The sequence below is a fragment of the Coregonus lavaretus genome, assembly GCF_964263955.1.
Source record: "Coregonus lavaretus genome assembly, chromosome: 7".
Taxonomy (NCBI): domain Eukaryota; kingdom Metazoa; phylum Chordata; class Actinopteri; order Salmoniformes; family Salmonidae; genus Coregonus; species Coregonus lavaretus.
In genome coordinates, this window is record NC_139994.1 from 10,616,637 (window position 1) to 10,640,652 (window position 24,016).

The 24,016-nt window shown below is 44.6% G+C and overlaps 1 protein-coding gene across 1 annotated transcript in view; it reads right to left on the bottom strand.

The window, feature by feature from the left end:
• Positions 1 to 24,016, bottom strand: part of LOC311131883 (engulfment and cell motility protein 1-like) — a 117,824-nt gene that overhangs the window by 79,448 nt on the left and 14,360 nt on the right. The window contains exons 2-6 of the mRNA XM_084165002.1: positions 13,924 to 14,067; positions 9,025 to 9,065; positions 8,486 to 8,558; positions 8,280 to 8,330; positions 2,455 to 2,624 (exon numbers count right to left, since the gene is read on the bottom strand). Of these exons, the coding sequence (XP_084021128.1) occupies positions 2,455 to 2,624; positions 8,280 to 8,330; positions 8,486 to 8,558; positions 9,025 to 9,065; positions 13,924 to 14,001 (413 nt within the window). The 5' untranslated portion in view covers positions 14,002 to 14,067. The remainder of the gene's footprint in view (positions 1 to 2,454; positions 2,625 to 8,279; positions 8,331 to 8,485; positions 8,559 to 9,024; positions 9,066 to 13,923; positions 14,068 to 24,016) is intronic.

The following is a 24,016-nucleotide window of genomic DNA, read 5'->3' on the forward strand; positions in this document are numbered from 1 at the left end:
AGAGGGGGATACACTAACAGAATGGAAGGTACTAGTTCCTATTGTAGAGGGGGATACACTAACAGAATGGAAGGTACTAGTTCCTATTGTAGAGGGGGATACACTAACAGAATGGAAGGTACTAGTTCCTATTGTAGAGGGGGATACACTAACAGAATGGAAGGTACTAGTTCCTATTGTAGAGGGGGATACACTAACAGAATGGAAGGTACTAGTTCCTATTGTAGAGGGGGATACACTAACAGAATGGAAGGTACTAGTTCCTATTGTAGAGGGGAGATACACTAACATAATGGAAGGTACTAGTTCCTATTGTAGAGGGGGGATACACTAACAGAATGGAAGGTACTAGTTCCTATTGTAGAGGGGGATACACTAACAGAATGGAAGGTACTAGTTCCTATTGTAGAGGGGGATACACTAACAGAATGGAAGGTACTAGTTCCTATTGTAGAGGGGGATACACTAACAGAATGGAAGGTACTAGTTCCTATTGTAGAGGGGAGATACACTAACATAATGGAAGGTACTAGTTCCTATTGTAGAGGGGGATACACTAACAGAATGGAAGGTACTAGTTCCTATTGTAGAGGGGGATACACTAACAGAATGGAATGTACTAGTTCCTATTGTAGAGGGGGATACACTAACAGAATGGAAGGTACTAGTTCCTATTGTAGAGGGGGATACACTAACAGAATGGAAGGTACTAGTTCCTATTGTAGAGGGGGATACACTAACAGAATGGAAGGTACTAGTTCCTATTGTAGAGGGGGATACACTAACAGAATGGAAGGTACTAGTTCCTATTGTAGAGGGGGATACACTAACAGAATGGAAGGTACTAGTTCATATTGTAGAGGAACAGTAATTCCAAGTGCCAGTGTATGATGAGTTCAGCTGTGCTCTCCAGCCAGAGAGAGAGTGTGTGTTTGGTCTATCAGAGAGAGTGTGTGTTTGGTCTATCAGAGAGTGTGTGTGTTTGGTCTATCAGAGAGAGTGTGTGTTTGGTCTATCAGAGAGAGTGTGTGTTTGGTCTATCAGAGCGAGTGTGTGTTTGGTCTGTCAGAGAGAGTGTGTGTTTGGTCTATCAGGGAGAGTTTGTATTAGGGCTGACCTTGCATGGTGATGGTAAAGCCCTTTGCATGCGAGCAGCTACTGACTGGGAAGTCTCTCTGGGCTGGGGAGGCTTAATGAGGATGTCATGTAGCAGAACACGTGTGTGTTTCAGACCACTGATGCCCTCTCAGCCAGTAAACCCTGTGTCCAGAGCCCTCGGGCTAGCCTTTAATGAGAGTCTGCTGGGAATGACAAGCATTTGGTTGGATTCAGGGCCGTTCAGTATAGTACAGTGCAAACAGCTCTGGGTGACTGGAGACGGCTGACTGTGTGTGATTGAATGGGGGGGTGAGTGTGTGAGAAACAGAGGGTGTGTGTGTGTGTGTGTGTGTGTCTTGCTTTGACTGTGAGCGCGTCTACAATGTGTGTTTTGACTCTGCAATCACTCTACGCTCACATAGCATGACCCTGGCTCTCCTCTCCCTCCCTGGCTCTCTGGCAGTGGGGCTGTGAGCCCAAACTGGCCCCTTCCCCTACCCTCCCTCTCTCCTCTCCCCCTGCCTCCTCCCCCCCTGCCTCCTCCCCCCATGGGGTTCCAGTCAACATCACGGCTGAGAAACTCCACCTCAGCAAAACGCCACCGCCTGCCCTCGCCGTAAACTTCCGCTGAGCCAGAGACAGCTTCCAAAACGCCACCGCCTGCCCTCCCCGTAACCTTCCGCTGAGCCAGAGACAGCTTCCAAAACACCACCGCCTGCCCTCGCCGTAACCTTCCGCTGAGCCAGAGACAGCTTCCAAAACGCCACCGCCTGCCCTCGCCGTAACCTTCCGCTGAGCCAGAGACAGCTTCAAAAACGCCACTGCCTGCCCTCCCCGTAACCTTCCGCTGAGCCAGAGACAGCTTCCAAAACGCCACCGCCTGCCCTCCCCGTAACCTTCCGCTGAGCCAGAGACAGCTTCCAAAACGCCACCCTATTACCTACACTACTTTTGCCCTGAACCCTATTGGCCCTGCATCAAAAGTAGTGCACTATACAGGGAATAGGATGCCATCTGGGACACAGCCAGCCTACCAAGTCCAAAGCCCAGCGAAACAGGCAGAGACATTTTATATTTACATTTTAGTCATTTAGCAGACGCTCTTATCCAGAGCGACTTACAAATTGATTCATTCAACTTATGATAGCTAGTGGGACAACCACCCAATATATCTATTATTTTTTTTATGGGGGGGTGGGGGGGGGGTGGGTAGAAGGATTACTTTTATACTATTCCAGGTATTCCTGACAGAGGGAGACCACCATTTAAGAGAACACTGCTTGGGAATGAGGTGGGGTTGCCGGGGGGAAGATAGAGTAAAATAAGGGAGGAGAAAGGAAAAGAGGAAGTACGTACTCCGTGCCACTCTCCACCATCTGTGTGAGCAGTGAGATGCCGTCCAGGTTGATGAACTCCTGGGCGAAGGTGATGTCTCTGGAAGAGTTGGCCAGGTCCTTCAGAGACTCCAGCTTGGCATCCATACTGGATGACTGGATCCTCTCATGGAGCTGGGCCGCCGTCTGAGACTTTAGGGGAGGGTAGGGGGGAGACAGCCGGGGAGAGGGCAGAGACAGGGTTATACACAGGATATACACTGAGTGTACAAAACATTAAGAACACCTATCCTTTCCATGAAATAGACTGACCAGGTGAATCCAGGTGAAAGATATGATCCCTTATTGATGTCACTTGTTAAATCCACTTCAATCAATGTAGATGAAGGGGAGGAGACAGGTTAAAGAAGGATTTTTAAGCCTTGAGACAATTGAGACATGGATTGTGTATGTGTACCATTCAGAGGGTGAATGGGAAAGACAAAAGATTTAAGTGTCTTTGAATGGGGTATGGTAGTAGGTGCCAGGTGCAACGGTTTGTGTCAAGAACTGCAACGCTGCTGGGTTTTTCACGCTCAACAGTTTCCCGTGTGTATCAAGAATGGTCCACCACCCAAAGGACATCCAGCCGACTTGACACAACTGTGGGAAGCATTGGAGTCAACATGGGCCAGCATCCCTGTGGAACGCTTTCGACACCTTGTAGAGTCCATGCCCCGAAGAATTGAGGCTGCTCTGAGGGCACGCCGTGTATATATACAGTGAGCTCCAAAAGTACTGGGACAGTGACACATTTTTTGTTGTTTTGGCTCTGTACTCCAGCACATTTGAAATGATACAACGACTATGAGGTTAAAGTGCAGACTGTCAGATTTAATTTGAGGGTATTTTCATCCATATCGGGTGAACCGTTTAGAAATTACATCACTTTTTGTACATAGTCCCCCCATTTTAGGAGACTAAAAGTATTCGGCGAAATTCACTTACAGTGAGGGAAAAAAAGTATTTGATCCCCTGCTGATTTTGTACGTTTGCCCACTGACAAAGACATGATCAGTCTATAATTTTAATGGTAGGTTTATTTGAACAGTGAGAGACAGAATAACAACAACAAAAATCCAGAAGAACGCATGTCAAAAATGTTATAAATTGATTTGCATTTTAATGAGGGAAATAAGTATTTGACCCCCTTTCAATCAGAAAGATTTCTGGCTCCCAGGTGTCTTTTATACAGGTAACAAGCTGAGATTAGGAGCACACGCTTAAAGGGAGTGCTCCTAATCTCAGCGTGTTACCTGTATAAAAGACACCTGTCCACAGAAGCAATCAATCAATCAGATTCCAAACTCTCCACCATGGCCAAGACCAAAGAGCTCTCCAAGGATGTCAGGGACAAGATTGTAGACCTACACAAGGCTGGAATGGGCTACAAGACCATCGCCAAGCAGCTTGGTGAGAAGGTGACAACAGTTGGTGCGATTATTCACAAATGGAAGAAACACAAAAGAACTGTCAATCTCCCTCGGCCTGGGGCTCCATGCAAGATCTCACCTTGTGGAGTTGCAATGATCATGAGAACGGTGAGGAATCAGCCCAGAACTACATGGGAGGATCTTGTCAATGATCTCAAGGCAGCTGGGACCATAGTCACCAAGAAAACAATTGGTAACACACTACGCCCTGAAGGACTGAAATCCTGCAGCACCCACAAGGTCCCCCTGCTCAAGAAAGCACATATACAGGCCTGTCTAAAGTTTGCCAATGAACATCTGAATGATTCAGAGGAGAACTGGGTGAAAGTGTTGTGGTCAGATGAGACCAAAATCGAGCTCTTTAGCATCAACTCAACTCGCCATGTTTGGAGGAGGAGGAATGCTGCCTATGACCCCAAGAACACCATCCTCACCGTCAAACATGGAGGTGGAAACATTATGCTTTGGGGGTGTTTTTCTGCTAAGGGGACAGGACAACTTCACCGCATCAAAGGGATGATGGACGGGGCCATGTACCGTCAAATCTTGGGTGAGAACTTCCTTCCCTCAGCCAGGGCATTGAAAATGGGTCGTGGATGGGTATTCCAGCATGACAATGACCCAAAACACACAGCCAAGGCAACAAAGGAGTGGCTCAAGAAGAAGCACATTAAGGTCCTGGAGTTGCCTAGCCAGTCTCCAGACCTTAATCCCATAGAAAATCTGTGGAGGGAGCTGAAGGTTCGAGTTGCCAAACGTCAGCCTCGAAACCTTAATAACTTGGAGAAGATCTGCAAAGAGGAGTGGGACAAAATCCCTCCTGAGATGTGTGCAAACCTGGTGGCCAACTACAAGAAACGTCTGACCTCTGTGATTGCCAACAAGGGTTTTGCCACCAAGTACTAAATCATGTTTTGCAGAGGGGTCAAATACTTGTTTCCCTCATTAAAATAAAAATACATTTATAACATTTTTGACATGCGTTCTTCTGGATTTTTTTGTTGTTATTCTGTCTCTCACTGTTCAAATAAACCTACCATTACAATTATAGACTGATCATGTCTTTGTCAGTGTGAAAATGTACAAAATCAGCAGGGGATCAAATACTTTTTTCCCTCACTGTATATGTGTATTAAAGTAGTCACAAGTTTAGCATTTGGTCCCATATTCCTAGCATGCAATGTTTACATCAAAGCTTGTGACTCCACAAACTTGGATGCATTTGCTGGTTGTTTTGGTTGTGTTTCAGATTATTTTGTGCCCAAATAATGCATCCAGCAAATGCATCCAACAAATTTGTAGAGTCAAGCTTAATGTAGTCATTGCGTGCTATGAGTACAGAGACAAAACGATAAACAAATGTGTGACAAATGTGTCACTATCCCAATACTTTTGGAGCTCGCTGTGTACAGTTGAAGTCGGAAGTTTACATACACTTAGGTTGGAGTCATTAAAACTTGTTTTTCAACCGCTCCACAAATTTCTTGTTAACAAACTCTAGTTTTGGCCAGTCGGTTAGGACTTCCAGTAATGCCTGGCGAAAACCAAACTCTGCATTCCACAGTAAGAACATCATACCAAAGGTCAAGCATGGTGGTGGTGGTGTGATGGTTTGGGGATGCTTTGCTGCCTGAGGACTTGGACGACTTGCCTTAATAGAAGGAACCATGAATTCTGCTCTGTATCAGAGAATTCTACAGGAGAATGTCAGACCATCCGTCTGTGAGCTGAAGCTGAAGCGCAGCTGGGTCATGCAGCAAGACAATGATCCAAAACACACAATCAAGTCTACATGAAAATTGCTAAAAAGCAACAAATTGGAAGTTTTGGAATGGCCTAGTCAAAGTCCAGACCTAATCCCAATTGAGATGTTGTGGCAGGACTTGAAACGAGCAGTTCATGCTTGAAAACCCACACGTCACTGAGTTAAAGCAGTTCTGCATGGAAGAGTGGGCCAAAATTCCTCCACAGTGACGTGAGAGACTGATCAACAACTACAGGAAGCATTTGGTTGGAGTCATTGCAGCTAAAGGTGGCACAACCAGTTATTGAGTGTAAGGGGGCAATTACTTTTTCACACAGGGGAATTGGGTGTTGCATAACTTTGTTTATGAAATAAATATGAAAATATATATATATATATATATATATGTAATTGTTGTGTTATTTGTTCACTTATGTTCCTTTTATCTAATATTAGGTTTTGGTTGAAGATCTGATAACATTCAGTATCACAAATATGCAAAAGTAGAGAAAATTAGAAAGGGGGCAAATACTTTTTCATAGCACTGTATAGGGTTGAGTCAGGGCTAATAGAAAGAACAGCTGTCTAAGACTGGAGTCAAAAGGTTGCCTGGGTACCAGTCTGTTTGTGCCACTCCTTGTCTTGCCAAACATCATGGCACAAACAAACTAGTACCTAGGCTAGTCAAAAGGAGAGAGAAAAAAGTGCCCACCCACTCTGCCCAGAGTAGGTGAAAACATGCTTTGGTGATGACATTTCACTTCCTTATGTTATAAAATACATTTTACCAAGACAAAAATAATTATTCATGTTCTGAATTGTTCAGTGGGGTCTTTCTCTAACATATCAATAACATTATATCCAAAAAGTCTGATTTCGTAACTCATACATCGGATAATAAGCACTGAGCTCTTTCGACAGAGCGGTGCCGCTTCATCCCAGCAACCTGTGAGGATTTTACATGTTGTGGTGGTCATCTGCAAAGTTGTTTCCAGGGGTCACAAAAAGATAAATTAGCATGTCACAAGCTGAATTAAATGTAAAAGGCTTTAAAAATAAATAGCTTGCGGTACGCTCTGTGCTCCATTGATGTTTCACAGAGATATGCTTGTTTTTGTGAGAAATCTTTGAAAATGAAGAGGAATTCCGCATTAATATGAAAAGTGAATACTAAAATATGAAATGTCTCAAAATCGATATCTATCTTACCTCCATATTGTTTTATAGCCTCCAGATTCAAGAAGAAAGAGGACGAGTTCAATGGTGAGCCTGTCAGGTAGCCGTAATTCTCACACAGCATCCAGCCTAGCTGACGCAATGCTATGATTTTTGACCACTTTTTTCTGGCCTGCATTGATTTAGTCACCCTAATTCTGGCCATCCTACAAGGGTAAAGGGTATTTTGTTTTTTTATGTATTGTTTTTTACATTATTAGCTCAGAAAGTGTTTTGACAAGAATTTCGCTACACCCGCAATCACATCTGCTAAACACGTGTATGTGACACAAATTGATTTAATTTGATTTGAAAACATATTGGTCAAAATATGCGTTTTTGATTGGACAACCTATAGAGTACAGTCTGGGCCTGGTAGCAGAGGGAAAGAGTGAGCGAGAGAGAGAGCGAAAGAGTGAGAGAGAGCGAGAGCGCGAGAGAATGAGCGAGACTGCACGTGCGAGAGAGAGAGGGGAGAAAGCAGGGTTACAGATGTAGGATCTTTGCAATGCAGAACATTCAGAACTTGTAGTGTATTTGAGGTTTAAAAAGGCTTCTGAAGTTTGTAATGTACATTTTGAAATTTCAGATTTGATTTTCCGTTATGAAAAATGTATCAACCCTTACAAAAATTTACATGAATTATAATCCACATAATAGTTCATATTTCCTGTTGCTGCAGGGTTATTTTCCTGCTGTAGCAAACTGGCTCAAATTAAGATCCTACATCTGTATACAGTTCTTGAGGTAATGTGTAACATTATGTTACATTATGGATGGTGCTGATAATCTATTATACAGTATGTATGCTAAAATCAGGGCTTACCCTTTTACAGCCATGTCATTAACTTGGACTGTTATTGTCTTCAAGGGAAAAGCCTGGCCATAACAAGAATGCAGAGAAGGCAACAAAAAAAAGAAATCTATCTAACCCCCTGCGTACACTGGAGCAGACGTTTCTGCATGGGCCTATCTCGAGTGAATTCCCCCCTAACAGCAGACACTTTTCCAGGCCTCTCACTCTCTCTATCTAGCCGAGGGATAAGAGGAAGAGGAAGACAGGAGGAAGGAGGGGACAGGCGAGATTAAGATGTACTGATAGGGATGACTGACACTCTCAGTCACAATGCTGAGTATCTAACAACATCTTAATGTTACGAACAGGAAGGCAAGATGGTCGAATGGTTGTGTAAGTTCAATGAGTCATTTAACTTAACCATAACATTTCTTGTTCCACTTCATTCTGAAATTCCCCGTTACTCTGAAATGTGACGTTCCACTTTTAAATGGAGAAAAGGTTAAAAATATCAAAAGAAGATTTAACCTTATAACATGAAACTATTGGAGCTCCATGAACAGAGTCTCTTCCTCTTCCAATATGTTTTAGGACCACTTGATTACATAACCCAGACTTACAGGAGATGTTGTCAGTCGTAGTATAGAACCATTCTTTATGTCATTCCGATTCTGCGGTGACAAGAAGAGGGACAACTTAGAGGTGTGATTTCAAACTTAACATACATACACAAAGTATTTCTGCTGAGTTGAAACATTAAAATCAATATGCATATTATCATTTTTTAGTCCAATATGACAGAGATAACAAGAAAGTAGATGCCAACCTTTTCTGTGATGTAGAAATTAGTGGAATCAGCATTTTGCAGAGCAAAGTTTTCGTGGTTCCCCAAAGACCATCTGAAAGCGAAAATGTAAAACAATAAAACACATTTGAACTTTGAATTGAAAGAACACTGCATCTCTCAGCGCCAGAGAAACACTTAGACCCAAGGTACGTTTTATGTAAATGCAGCACAGAAACGCATAACTATGAGCATTTCTTTCAAGGTTGAGAGAGAGAGAGAGAGAGAGAGAGAGAGAGAGAGAGACAGACAGACAGACAGAGAGAGAGAGAGAGAGACAGAGAGACAGAGAGAGCGACAGAGAGCGACAGAGAGAGACAGAGAGCGAAAGAGAGAGAGACAGAGAGAGAGACAGAGAGCGACAGAGAGAGAGACAGAGAGCGACAGAGAGAGACAGAGAGCGACAGAGAGAGACAGAGAGCGACAGAGAGAGAGACAGAGAGCAACAGAGAGACAGAGCGACAGACAGAGAGACAGAGAGAGAGAGAGCGACAGAGAGAGCGACAGACACATTTCCTTACCCTTCGCACACTTCTTTTATAATGGCCGAGAGGGGCTTTTTCTGAGAAAAGAAGAATGAGTAATCAGAATCAATAGCTCATCCTCATTAGAACACACAAGGACCTTTAAGGACAGCTTCTTCAATGGAAGTGGGGGAACATTTACTTTACTCTATAGGAAAAGGATGCAGTAGAAGTCCACTACTCAGAAACAACTACATTATATAACATTAAAGGAGGTTCAGATAGAACCAGAGAGGATTCTTCAGAGAACATTTTAACTAGCCTGGTCCCAGATGTGTTTGTGCGGTCTTTCCAAATCCTATGTTCATTGTCACGCCAGTTGGCAAGACGGCACAAAGACTGATCTGGGACCAGTCTATGTTTGTAACATCATGCAGGGTGGAGTGGTACAGCTTTAGTGGTCAGTGGTTGAGGATCTGGACAGCAGGGTACACACCCTATGTCAAACCAGGGCTAAGTCCCAAATGGCACCCTTTACCTTACATAGTGGACTACTTTTGACCAGGACCTATAGGGCTCTAGTCAAAAGTAGTGCACTATGTAGGGAATAGGGTTCCATTTGGGATGCAGCCCACATGTTCTGCTGTTGAATCAACAACCATCTGCACATCATTATAGTTCCATAAAATATTTCAAATGGTATTGTGTATAGCTATAATGTCCCTCTGCAGACAGAGGGCCAAAGGGAGGGGGAGGTGTTGTGTGTTTTGGGACGATAGTGACAGCCAGTATTAACTCTCTCTACTGCAGCGTTCCCTATTCCTCGAAGAGTTGTACTGCAGGGAAGAGGGGGGGACTAACACTGCGTGCACACACACACACACACACACACACACCTCTTCTCTCCCTATCCCCCTGTACCCTTGCCCCTAGGACAGAGCCTTACCAAGGCTTCAAGCATTCCTATTCTCGCTCTACCTCCCCCCTCTCTCTCTCTCTACCTCTCCCTCTCTCTCTCTCTACCTCCCCCTCTCTATCTCTCTACCTCCCCCCTCTCTCTCTCTACCTCCCCCCCTCTCTCTCTCTACCTCCCCCCCTCTCTCTCTCTACCTCCCCCCCTCTCGCTCTACCTCCCTCCGTCTCTCTACCTCCCTCTCTCTCTCTCTCTACCTCCCTCTCTCTCTCTCTCTACCTCCCTCTCTCTCTCTCTCTACCTCCCTCTCTACCCCCCCCCCTCTCGCTCTACCTTCCTCAGTCCCTCTACCTCCCTCCGTCTCTCTACCTCCCTCCGTCTCTCTACCTCCCTCTCTCTCTCTCTCGCTCTCTACCTCCCTCTCTCTCTCTACCTCTCTCTCTCTCTCTACCTCTCTCTCTCTCTCTACCTCCCTCTCTCTCTCTACCTCCCTCTCTCTCTCTCTCTCTACCTCCCTCTCTCTCTCTCTCTCTACCTCCCTCTCTCTCTCTCTCTCTACCTCGCTCTCTCTCTCTCTCTCTACCTCCCTCTCTCTCTCTCTCTCTCTACCTCCCTCTCTCTCTCTCTCTACCTCCCTCTCTCTCTCTCTCTACCTCCCTCTCTCTCTCTCTACCTCCCTCTCTCTCTCTCTACCTCCCCCTCTCTCTCTACCTCCCTCTCTCTCTCTCTACCTCTCCCTCACTCTACCTCCCCCTCTCTCTCACTCTACCTCCCCCTCACTCTCTCTACCTCCCCCTCACTCTCTCTACCTCCCTCCGTCTCTCTACCTCCCTCCGTCTCTCTACCTCCCTCCGTCTCTCTACCTCCCTCCGTCTCTCTACCTCCCTCCGTCTCTCTACCTCCCTCTCTCTCTACCTCCCTCTCTCACTCTACCTCCCCCTCTCACTCTACCTCCCCCTCTCACTCTACCTCCCCCTCTCACTCTACCTCCCCCTCTCACTCTACCTCCCCCTCTCACTCTACCTCCCCCTCTCACTCTACCTCCCCCTCTCACTCTACCTCCCCCTCTCACTCTACCTCCCCCTCTCACTCTACCTCTCTGTCCAGAGCATCCACCCCAGCCCCTCAGAGCTACAGTAGCTGTTTCTCGCTCATTAGCATGTGCTGTACTTCGATCAATTCTCTGACGCTAACAAGCAAATGTATGGGTAGAGGCCTGGGAGGCACAGCAGCAGAGTTATAGAGAGATAGAAACAGACACACACACAGTGTGTTGCTGTGTGATAGAGAGGCAGCAGCTCACTCTGAAGAGGCTCTTTAGATTTCTGCAGAGCTAGTCTCAATGGGCTCCAGAGCACTGAGCTGGCTGCTTTAACACATTCATAGAGTGCCTCAGTCAGCAATGGAGGTAGGCAGGCATATTCTGCAGGGCCTAGGCTGCTACCAGAGGCCACACAGAGGAGAGGAGAGATAGAGGAGAGGGGAGGGAGGGAGGAGAGGAGAGAGGAAGAAGAATGGGTATGTTTTCACAGTTAAAACAGCTTGGAGGAAAATGCATGCATCTCTCAGCAGCACCTAACTCCATGACAGTGTAAATTGTCAGTAACAGAGTAACAATTACAGTTGAAGTCGGAAGTTTACATACACCTTAGCCAAATACATTTAAACTCAGTTTTTAACAATTCCTGACATTTAATCCTAGTAAAAATTCACTGTCTTAAGTCAGTTAGGATCACCACTTTATTTTAAGAATGTGAAATGTCAGAATAATAGTAGAGAGAATTATTTATTTCAGCTTTTATTTCTTTCATCACATTCCCAGTGGGTCAGAAGTTTACATACACTCAATCAGTATTTGGTAGCATTGCCTTTAAATTGTTTAACTTGGGTCAAACGTTTCGGGTAGCCTTCCACAAGCTTCCCACAATAAGTTGGGTGAATTTTGGCCCATTCCTCCTGACAGAGCTGGTGTAATGGAGTCAGGTTTGTAGGCCTCCTTGCTCGCACATGCTTTTTCAGTTCTGTCCACACATTTTCTATAGGATTGAGGTCAGGGCTTTGTGATGGCCACTTCATTACCTTGACTTTGTTGTCCTTAATCCATTTTGCCACAACTTTGGAAGTATGCTTGGGGTCATTGTCCATTTGGAAGACCCATTTGCGACCAAGCTTTAACTTCCTGACTGATGTCTTGAGATGTTGCTTCAATATATCCACATAATTTTCCTTCCTCATGATGCCATCTATTTTGTGAAGTGCACCAGTCCCTCCTGCAGCAAAGCACCCCCAGAGCATGATGCTGCCACCCCTGTGCTTCACGGTTGGGATGGTGTTATTCGGCTTGCAAGCCGCCCCCTTTCCCTCCAAACATAACGATGGTCATTATGGCCATACAGTTCTATTTTTGTTTCATCAGACCAGAGGACATTTCTCCAAAAAGTACGATCTTTGTCACCCATGTGCAGTTGCAAACCGTAGTCTTGCTTTTTTATGGCGGTTTTGGAGCAGTGGCTTCTTCCTTGCTGAGCGGCCTTTCAGGTTATGTCGATACAGGACTCGTTTTACTGTGGATATAGATACGTTTGTACCTGTTTCCTCCAGCATCTTCACAAGGTCCTTTGCTGTTGTTCTGGGATTGATTTGCACTTTTTGCACCAAAGTACGTTCATCTCTAGGAGACAGAACGCGTCTCCTTCCTGAGCGGTATGACGGCTGCGTGGTCCCATGGTGTTTATACTTGCATACTATTGTTTGTACAGGTGAACGTGGTACCTTCAGGTGTTTGGAAATTGCTCCCAAGGATGAACCAGACTTGTGAAAGTCTACAATTTCTTTTCTGAGGTCTTTTCTGAGGCACTGAGTTTGAAGGTGGGCCTTGAAATACATCTACAGGTACACCTCCAATTGACTCAAATGATGTCAATTAGCCTATCAAAAGCTTCTAAAGCCATGACATCATTTTCTGGAATTTTCCAAGCTGTTTAAAGGCACAGTCAACATAGTGTATGTAAACTTCTGACCCACTGGAATTGTGATACAGTGAATTATAAGTGAAATAATCTGTCTGTAAACAATTGTTGGAAATATCACTTGTGTCATGCACAAAGTAGGTGTCCTAACCGACTTGCCAAAACTATAGTTTGTTAACAAGAAATTTGTGCGAGTGGTTGAAAAACGAGTTTTAATGACTCCAACCTAAGTGTATGTAAACTTCAGACTTCAACTGTACATTTACAGAGATTATATGCCTGGAGTTGTAATTTGTGCTAGGGGTGTATCACAGTTCACATCGAACGTGTGACAGGTCATCTTGTGTACATTGCCCTTTACATCAGTGGGTGTGTACATTATAATCCATCCCCAATTTACACACCAAAGGATTACTGTGCTGTGTTGTATCCACCCAGGGTAAGCTACTAGCTCAGGGGTACAGTAAGAAATAGGGGTGAAATTTAGGTGACCAATCCTGATCCTGACTGATTCCTGCATTACCTTGATGGCTGCATCCCAAATTGCACCCTATGAGTCCTGGTCAAAAGTAGTGCACTATAAAGGGAAACGAGTGCCATTTGGGAATTCTCCATCTTCCGAACCACTGAGAGCCACTGACGGCAGGAGTGCATTCAATAGGGCACACTGTACAAAACATTTTGCAATGGAAAAACAAAAAACATATGTTTCTTATTACAGTACATGTTTACAGAGTAGGTAGGTTCCTCCCCATTTCGGCCTGTTTGCCTCTGTGGTTCCTAGTGAATACACCCCAGATAGCACAACCATAGAAATACAATTAGAACACTATCTCTGGGCTGGTTTTCCAGACCTATGTTATTAAGCCTTGCCCTGGACTAAAACGCATACTCAATTGAGAATCTAGGTCCAGAAAACTAGGCTCTATGAGTGCAACTGACGTCTGCACTAATCCGAGTCAGTCAAAGAACTAGCAACGCATAGGTTGTCACCAATGGTTTTGAGACAATAGGTGAAAGTAGTACTGGGCAGCTTATTGGACAATGGACCCCTCTTTTTCATCAGGCACTGACCTGGTCTATCTCCATGAGTTTGGGGAAGGCCCCAGGCCACTCTATGGCCACCTTGACGATATCGGAGGGTGGCGGCATGATGACGGTGGAGGGGGTGTGGAGGTGCCTCTCACTGTCTCACCGCTGAGGAGCTCTCATGCAAACCTGAAGGGGAGAGAAACAGACATAGGGGGTAATGTTAGTGAATGGACAGAATTGAATAGAGTATAACAGACTACTGAACCCAACCTCAGCAGAGGTGTTGCTCCTGAACCCAACCTCAGCAGAGGTGTTGCTCCAGAACCCAACCTCAGCAGAGGTGTTGCTCCTGAAACCAACCTCAGCAGCTCATCTCCAGGGGCCAGTTTGTGTGTCGTGCTCGGCTCTGGGTGATGAGAGCAGCGGTGTGACACACACGGCAGGCAGCATCAGAGGTGTTACAGGCTTGAGGACACACAATCACACATAAACACCTCACAAATGTTCACACACACACACCTCTCACTCTCTCAGACACACTTGTGTGCACACACACTCTAGTTCACACATATACTCAGACACGCACCTATTTTCTCTGAGCGAGACACACACACACACACGGCAGTGAACTGTAATCCTGCGTGTCTCAGGCCAGCAATATTAGCGCTGAGAATGCAGAAAGGAGGATGTTTAGCAGAGAGAGAGAGATGGAGAGATGAATCTCCCCTGGCTTTCTAAGATAAGACTGGTTAAGCTGTTGTCTGCACTCAGAGAATACCAGAGGACCGGACAGACTTCTGAGGCAGGCAGCACTTCCTAGTGTCAGACGGTATCCAGATTTACATATCGTCATACCGTTTCTGTACCATACCGGGGTATACAGTATTAGCTAGCAAGTGGCGTTACTAATGTTATATATTACACACAGTGCATTCTGAAAGTATTCTGACCCTTTGACCTTTTCCACATTTTGTTACGTTTCAGGCTTATTCTAAAATGGATTAAATTGTTTTCCCTACACACATTACCCATAATTACAAAGGAAAAACTTTTTTTTTTTATGTTTGCAAATTTATAAAATAAAAAAAAAACAGAAATATCACATTTACACAAGTATTCAGACCCTTTACTCAGTACTTTGTTGAAGCACCTTTGGCAGCGATTACAGCCTCAAGTTTTCTTGAGTATGGCGCTACAAGCTTGGGACACCTGTATTTGGGGAGTTTCTTCAATTCTTCTCAGCAGATACTCTCAAGCTATGTCAGGTTGGATGGGGAGCGTCACTGCACAGCTATTTTCAGGTCTCTACAGAGATGTTCGATCGGGTTCATATCCGGGCAACTCAAGGACATTGAGACTTGTCCCGAAGCCACTCCTGCATTGTCTTGGCTGTGTGCTTAGGGTCGTTGTCCTGTTGGAAGGTGAACCTTCGCCCCAGTCTGAGGTCCTGAGCGCTCTGGAGCAGGTTTTCATCAAGGATCTCTCTGTACTTTGCTCCATTCATCATTCCCTCGTACCTGACTAGTCTCCCAATACCTGGCGCTGAAAAACATCCCCACAGCATGATGCTGCCACCACCATGCTTCACCGTAGGGATGGTGCCAGGTTTCCTCCAGACGTGACGCTTGGCATTCAGGCCAAAGAGTTCAATCTTGGTTTCAACAGACCAGAGAATCTTGTTTCTCATGGTCTGAGAGTCCTTTAGGTGCCTTTTGGCAAACTCCAAGCGGGCTGTCATGTGCCTTTTACTGAGGAGTGGCTTCCGTCTGGCCACTCTACCATAAAGTCCTGATTGGTGGAGTGCTGCAGAGATGGTTGTCCTTCTGGAAGGCTCTCCCATCTGCACAGAGGAATTCTGGAGCTCTGTCAGAGGGACCATTGGGTTCTTGGTCACCTCCCTGACCAAGGCCCTTCTCCCCCCGATTGCTCAGTTTGGCCGGGCGGCCAGCTCTAGGAAGAGTCTTGGTGGTTCCAAACTTCTTCCATTTAAGAATGATGGAGGCCACTGTGTTCTCGGGGACCTTTAATGCTGCAGAAATGTTTTGGTACCCTTCCCTAGATCTGTGCCTTGACACAATTCTGTCTCGGAGCTCTATGGACAATTCCTTCGACCTCATGGCTTGGTTTTTGGATAAGAGCGTCTGCTAAATGATGTAAATGTTTTTGCTCTGACATGCACTGTCAACTGTGGGACTTTATATAGACAGGTGTGTGCCTTTCCAAATCATGTCCAATCAATTGAATTTACCACAGGTGGACTCCAATCAAGTTGTAGAAACATCAAGGATGATCAATGGAAACAGGATGCACCTGAGCTCAATTTCGAGTCTCATAGCAAAGGGTCTGAATACTTATGTAAATAAGGTATTTCAGTTTATTTTATTTTTTACATTTGCTACAATTTCTAAAAACCTGTTTTCGCTTTGTCATTATGGGGTATTGTGTGTAGATTGATGAGGACATTTTTTTTTATTTAATCCATTTTAGAATAAGGCTGTAACGTAACAAAATGTGGGAAAAGGGAAGGGGTCTGAATACTTTTTATATGTTTTATTTTCTGTATAATTTTTTGTTGCACAAAACAATTTAGGCAACAGGGATCTTGATCCAGGAGGGGATTGAATGTCTCTGCTGTAACCAATAAGCTTGATCTTGACATCTAGGCACTTAGCTAGCAAATTAGCAAACCAAATGCATAGCTGGATATAATTTATTTGACACATCTTAGATTTCTTATAGTCATACTTAACTTATGGTTATAAGCAGTGGCATAGCACGCACCCCTACAGCCCCCGCTGAAAATCATACCGTTGGTATTTTGAAATATACAGTTTATACCGTATACCGGGGTATCGTCCAAGCCTGGCACTTCCCTCTTCCTAAGGATTTGATTTCAAACCACAAGGGAGGACTTCACCTTCTAATGACCCCAAACGTCCATCCAAAATAGAAATGGTGTAAATGGAAATAGTGTATATGGAGTACCGTAGATGTAGGATATGTCCCAAAATGGCACCCTATGTAGTGCACTACTTTTGGCCCCTAACCTATGGATCCTGGTCAAAAGTAGCACACGACATAGGTCACACACTACTAGGGAGCCATTTGGGGTACAGACACAGTCTATGGAGCACTGCAGATATACAAAAAAAACTGCCAAGCAACACCATGTATTATTCAGGACTTCTGTCTGGATCTAGATGGCTTGGACCATCTTCACTCCTGGAGGAGAAGCTCCTTTACATATTTAATCCTCTTTCATAATACATGGAGTCTCAGGGTCGACTCAAAGGTCCCAAATACTACTCTATTCCCTATTGACGTGCTACTTTAGACCATGGCCCAATATAGAGCTCTGGTCAAAAGTAGTGCACTATATAGTGAAAAGGGTGCCATTTGGGACGTAACCATAGAACACATCTCAATGGCTGCACTAGGGAATAGGGTGCCATTTGGGACACAGCCAATGTGTGTAGCCTTCATCTCTCTCGGTCCCCATGCACTGTTTATTCTTAAAAGACAGTAGTCATGTCATCTGTCTGTTCTGGTGTGGTGTGGTGTAGTGTGACTGAGTGACTCACCCCATAATAAATAAGCACAGCCCTTGTTCAGGGCCTGTTGCCATGGGAGCCATGGCTTCAGTAGACACTAGCTAGCTACATCTTTATTTCTATCCAGGGTGTGTCACACAGACAGTCACCTTTTTTTTGTTGTAACTTCAACTTCCCAAAATTCATTAGAACCAATACCATTATTTTTTATCACTATTAAAATAAGTCTGAGGAAAATATTGGACTCGGTTTAAACACTGGAGTGGATGTATAATTAGAGCTTTGCCTTCAGTGTCTTCAGAGAGTGTGTGTGTCCTTCCAGACCTGCAGCTGTCTGTATTGTGTTGATGAAACTAGGCTCCTCGCTAAAAACACTGACTCTCTCTCTCTCCGTTCATGCCTCTCCCTTCTTTAAGCTCATTCAGAGAAAATTGTGTTTTAGTCATCCGTTCTAGGAAAGTGGAGGGAGGGAGGTGTAGAGAGAAAGACAGAGAGAGAGAACACAGGAGGCAAAAATAGACAAGCATTGTCTTGATGAGCACAAGCTGCCCTTTACACTGTGGGTAGAGGAGCATAGCTACACACACACATACACACACATACACACACACAAACACACACAAACACACACAAACACACACACACACACACACACACACACAAAAACTAATGTGCAGGAGGACGGGCACCGAAGCAATAGTGCCTTCCCTTTGTAAACAGAATGATGCATCAACACCAACATAGCCTTGGAACACACTGCCTTTCACTGTCTTTAGTTTTATAAGATGACCTTCTTCACATGCAGGCAGAAAACAAGAGCCTTTGTGGGAGTGATGTGTTTATCTATAGATATACAGAAGTCAAAGAAGCAGCAAAGTACTGGGATAAACTGTCAGAACGTGTGGTGTCCCTGGTGTGTGCATGTGTGTCAGTGTTTACGCGCGCGAGTGTTTGCGTGCGTGGGCTCTGGTCAAAAGTAGTGCACTATATAGGGAATAGGGTGCCATTTGGGATGCTGGACCCAGTCATCCTTCCCCTCTCATCACAGAGAGATACGGTAAACAGTAACTCCAGTGGATGGGACTCTAGGTAGAGGAGAGGGGTAGTGAGGGCTGCTAGGAACACTGTAATTCTGCTCTGGGTTAACTTAAAGGCATCCAGGCTGCACTGGGCTACAAAGCAGTAAGCCAATCGTGCGTGCGTGAGATACCCCGGAGGAGGTCCTTTTATTTTTCTCCACTTTACAATGCAAATTCTGGATTGTTATAGAGGAAGTGGTTGTGAAAGGTGATCATGTCATGGTAGTCCCTATCCTTAAGCCTCGGTAATATGTAGACCATACAAAACAGCTCTGCCAAAGGGGATAACTAAAAAGACATGAGAGGGCAAGTTTCTCTCTCTCCCTGTCTTTATAGAAAACATTAGGGATAGAAATGTAATCTGAGAGACACGTGCAGCAAGGAGGTCACACCATTAAAGTGACCCGTTAATCCACTGGGTTATTTCTGACTCGGAAAGAGTGAAATTACACGCCCCAGAAATCACAAATCACCTCAAGGTCCTGAAAATCAATCTCAAAAGGCTGAAAACCATTCTCACGCCAGAAAGTCACAACTGAAAGAACAAAGGCATCAACAAAGTTGGCGGTAAATAGGGGAAGAGAAAGGAAGAGAGAGAAGGATTTGATTTGTTGGACAGCAGAAAGTGTCGGGTTTCTCCTCAAATATTTATGAGGTAACATAAGAGGTCTTGTCCTCTGCAGAGAGGAAGGAAGGAGATAGAAAGAAGAAGAGAGAGGGGGAGAGAGAGAGAGGAAAGAGAAAGAGGGGGAAGGGAGGGGAGAGAGGGACAGAGTGAGATAAATAGATAGAGAAAAAGAAAGGGGGGGGGGACCCTTATTGACAAACAAGCTTTTGACTCAATTTGGCATGAGGGTCTGCTATACGAATTAATGGAAAGCGGTGTTGGGGGGAAAGCATATGACATTATAAAATCAATGTACACAAACAACAAGTGTGCAGTTAAAATTGGCAATAAACACACAGATTTGTTTCCTCAGGGCCATGGAGTGAGACAGGGATGCAGCTTGAGCCCCACAATACAGCACTCAGCCTCACCATACTGGACTCGTAAATCAAATGTCTACTGTTTGCTGATGATCTAGTGCTTCTGTTCCCAACCAAGGAGGGCCTACAGCAGCACCTAGATCTTCTGTACAGATTCTGTCAGACTTCGGCCCTGATAGTGAAAAATAATGGTGTTCCAAAGAAGGTCCAGTAGCCAAGACAACAAATACATATTCTATCTAGACACTGTTGCCCTAGAGCACACACATAATTATACCTTCCTCAGCCTAAACATCAACACCACAGGTAACTTCCACAAGGCTGTGTATGATCTAAAAGATCATAGGCAAGGCAAGAAGGGCCTGAGTCTGACTATGTACAGACTCAATGAGCATAGCCTTGCTATTGAGAGAGGCCACCATAGGCAAGGCAAGAAGGGCCTGAGTCTGACTATGTACAGACTCAATGAGCATAGCCTTGCTATTGAGAGGCCACCATAGGCAAGGCAAGAAGGGCCTGAGTCTGACTATGTACAGACTCAATGAGCATAGCCTTGCTATTGAGAGGCCACCATAGGCAGACCTGGCTCTCGAGAGAACACAGGCTACGTGCACACTTCCCACAAAATGAAGTGGAAACTGAGCTGCACTTCCTAACCTCCTGTCACATGTATGATCACATTAGAGATACATCCCTCCCACAGTTCACACAGACCCACAAAGAACTTGAAAACAAATCATACATTGATAAACTCCCATATATGTTAGGCAAAATACCGCAGTGTGCAATAACAGCAGCAAGATTTGTGGCTCGTTGCCATGAGAAAACGGCAACCAGTGGAGGACAAACAACATTGTAAATACCACCAATATTTATCTGTTTATTTATCTTCCCCTTTATTTGACTATCTTTTGGAGTGCAATATTTTATTTTGATGTTGTGTTGTGTCTTTTCACTTTGTTTATTATACTTGCTTTGGCAATGTAAACATGTTTCCCATGCCAATGAAGCCCCTTTGAATTTTGAGAGAGAGAGAGAGAGCGCATTATCAAGAAAAAAGCCCTCCGCTTCACCTCCCATTGGCACATTCAAGTGTGAAGGTACGTCCCAAACGGCACCCTATTCAAAAGTAGTGCACCGTAAAGGGAATAGGGTGCCATTTTGAACACACCCTGAGAAGTAATTATGCTTTTCTTTTTTCTCCCTTTTATTAAAAACGTTTGAAAATGTATCCTCTTCAACTTTCCTAAGCGGCAGGGAGGGGATTCCTCGGGTGTGCCCAGAGGGCGGATGGGCTGTGCTGGGGGGGCTGGCGTCATGTATGGATTTCAAAAGAGCCTAAACCCCAGCACTTCATCTGACACCTCTACAAAGGGCCGTGGCTCACCAAGGGGCCAGGGTGTGACACCGTGCCACAGCCTATAAAGAAGGCAGGTGCTTTTATCTGTGTAAGAAACGAAGGTCACAGAGACAGGCACAGTGCGTTATCACAGTCTTCCAGTCTGAGATGGAAAGACACACAGAGAGATCGATTGGAAACATACACAGACACATCCGTCTCACGTCACCCCTCTCCTCCGCACACTCCACTGGCTTCCAGTTGAAGCTCGCATCCGTTACAAGACCATGGTGCTTGCCTATGGAGCAGTGAGGGGAACGGCAACTCCGTACCTTCAGGCTCTGATCAGTCCCTACACCCAAACGAGGGCATTGCGTTCATCCACCTCTGGCCTGCTGGCTCCCCTTCCTCTGCGGAAGCATAGTTCCCGCTCAGCCCAGTCAAAACTGTTCGCTGCTCTGGCACCCCAATGGTGGAACAAGGCACCCCAATGGTGGAACAACATATAAAAAATAAAGAAAAAATATAAAAAGTAAAAAAAATAAAAAATACAATTGAGTAAAATATAATAAAACACAAAAATATAATATATTATATAAAAAATAAAAATAAAATTAGAATTATTGTAAAGTGGTTAACCCACTGGCTATAGGGTGAATGCACCAATTTGTAAGTCGCTCTGGATAAGAGCGTCTGCTAAATGACTTAAATGTAAATGTAAATGTAAACATCCGCTTCAGACGTTAAAAACAGAGAGAGGCAGACATACTCCAACACACCAAAACAGAAGCTTCAAGCGAGACACTTTCACACACCGAGACAGACATGGAGACTCATACATATACTACACACACACACACACACACACACACACACACACACACACACACACACACACACACACACACACACACACACACTTGAAGCCTGCAACGTTCACAGACACACTGAAAAACGCCCACGCTCTAGCCATGCTTTCAGTTAGGGCCGGGTGATATGGCCTACAAATCTTTGCCAATCAGTTGTGTTGTGACAAGGTGTGGTTGGTATACAGAAGATATCCCTCTTTGGTAAAAGACCAAGTCCATATTATGGCAAGAACAGCTCAAATAAGCAAAGAGAAACGACAGTCCATCATTACTTTGAGACATGAAGGTCAAATTTCAAAAACTTGGAAAGTTTCTTCAAGTGCAGTCGCAAAAACCATCAAGCGCTATGATGAAACTGGCTCTCATGAGGACCACCACAGGAAAGGAAGACCCAGAGTTACCTCTGCTGCAGAGGATAAGTTCATTAGAGTTAACTGCACCTCAGATTGCAGCCCAAATAAATGCTTCACAGGGATCAAGTAACAGACACATCTCAACATCAACTGTTCAGAGGAGACTGCGTGAATCAGGCCTTCATGGTCGAATTGCTTCAAAGAAACCACTACTAAAGGACACCAATAATAAGAAGAGACTTGCTTGACCCAAGAAACACGAGCAATGGACATTAGACCGGTGGAAATCTGTCCTTTGGTCTGATGAGTCCAAATTTGAGATTTTTGGTTCCAACCGCTGTGTCTTTGTGATGCGCAGAGTAGATGAACGAATGATCTCTGCATGTGTGGTTCCCACCATGAAGCACAGAGGAGGAGGTGTGATGGTGTGGAGGTTTTTTGCTGGTGACACTGTCTGTAATTCAAGGCACACTTAACCAGCATGGCTACCACAGCATTCTGCAGCAATACGCCATCCCATCTGGTTTGCGCTTAGTGGGACTATCATTTGTTTTTCAACAGGACAATGACCCAACACACCTCCAAATCAAATCTAATTTTATTTGTCACATGTGCCGAATACAACAGGTGTAGACCTACAGTGAAATGCTTACTTACAAGCCCTTAACCAACAATGCCGTTTTAAGAAAAATAAGTGCTAAGTAAAAAATAGATAACAAAAAAAATGTAATTAAAAATTAAAGAGCATCAGTAAAATAACAGTAGAGAGGCTATATACAGGGGGTACTGGTACAGAGTCAATGTGCGGGTCGAGGTAATTAAGGTAATATATACATCACCCTTGGCGTTTTTCCTATGTTGTTGCATTACAACCTGTAATTTAAATTGATTTTTATTTGTATTTCATGTAATGGACATACACAAAATAGTCCAAATTGGTGAAGTGAAATGAAAAAAATAACTTGTTTCAAAAAATTCTGGTGCATGCATATGTATTCACCCCCTTTGCTATGAAGCCCCTACATAAGATCTGGTGCAACCTATTACCTTCAGAAGTCACATTATTAGTTAAATAAAGTCCACCTCTGTGTAATCTAAGTATCACATGATCTCAGTATATATACACACCTGTTCTGAAAGGCCCCAGAGTCTGCAACACCACTAAGCAAGGGGCACCACCAAGCAAGGGGCGCCATGAAGACCAAGGAGCTCTCCCAAACAGGTCAGGGACAAAGTTGTGGAGAAGTACAGATCAGGGTTGGGATAAAAAAAAATATCAGAAACTTTGAACATCCCACGGAGCACCATTAAATCCATTATTTAAACAATTTAACGAATATGGCACCACAACAAACCTGCCAAGAGAGGGCCGCCCACCAAAACTCACAGACAAGGCAAGGAGGGCATTAATCAGAGAGGCAACAAAGAGACCAACGATAACCCTGAAGGAGCTGCAAAGCTCCACAGCGGAGATTGGAGTATCTGTCCATAGGACCACTTTAAGCCGTACACTCCACAAAGCTGGGCTTTACGGAAGAGTAGCCAGAAAAAAGCCATTCTTAAAGAAAAAAATAAGCAAACACGTTTGGTGTTCGCCAAAAGGCATGTGGGAGACTCCCCAAACATATGCAAGAAGGCACTCTGGTCAGATGAGACTAAAATTGAGCTTTTTTGCCATCAAGGAAAATGGTTTGTCTGGCGCAAACCCAACACCTCTTATCACCCTGAGAACACCATACCCACAGTGAAGCATGGTGGTGGCAGTATCATGCTGTGGGGATGTTTTTCATCAGCAGGGACTGTGAAACTGGTCAGAATTGAAGGAATGATGGATGGCGCTAAATACCGGGAAATACTTTCACAAGCCACTGTAGGTAGAGTTAAAGTGACTATGCATAGATAATAAACAGAGAGTAGCAGCAGCGTAAAAAAAAAAATGCAAATAGTACGGGTAGCC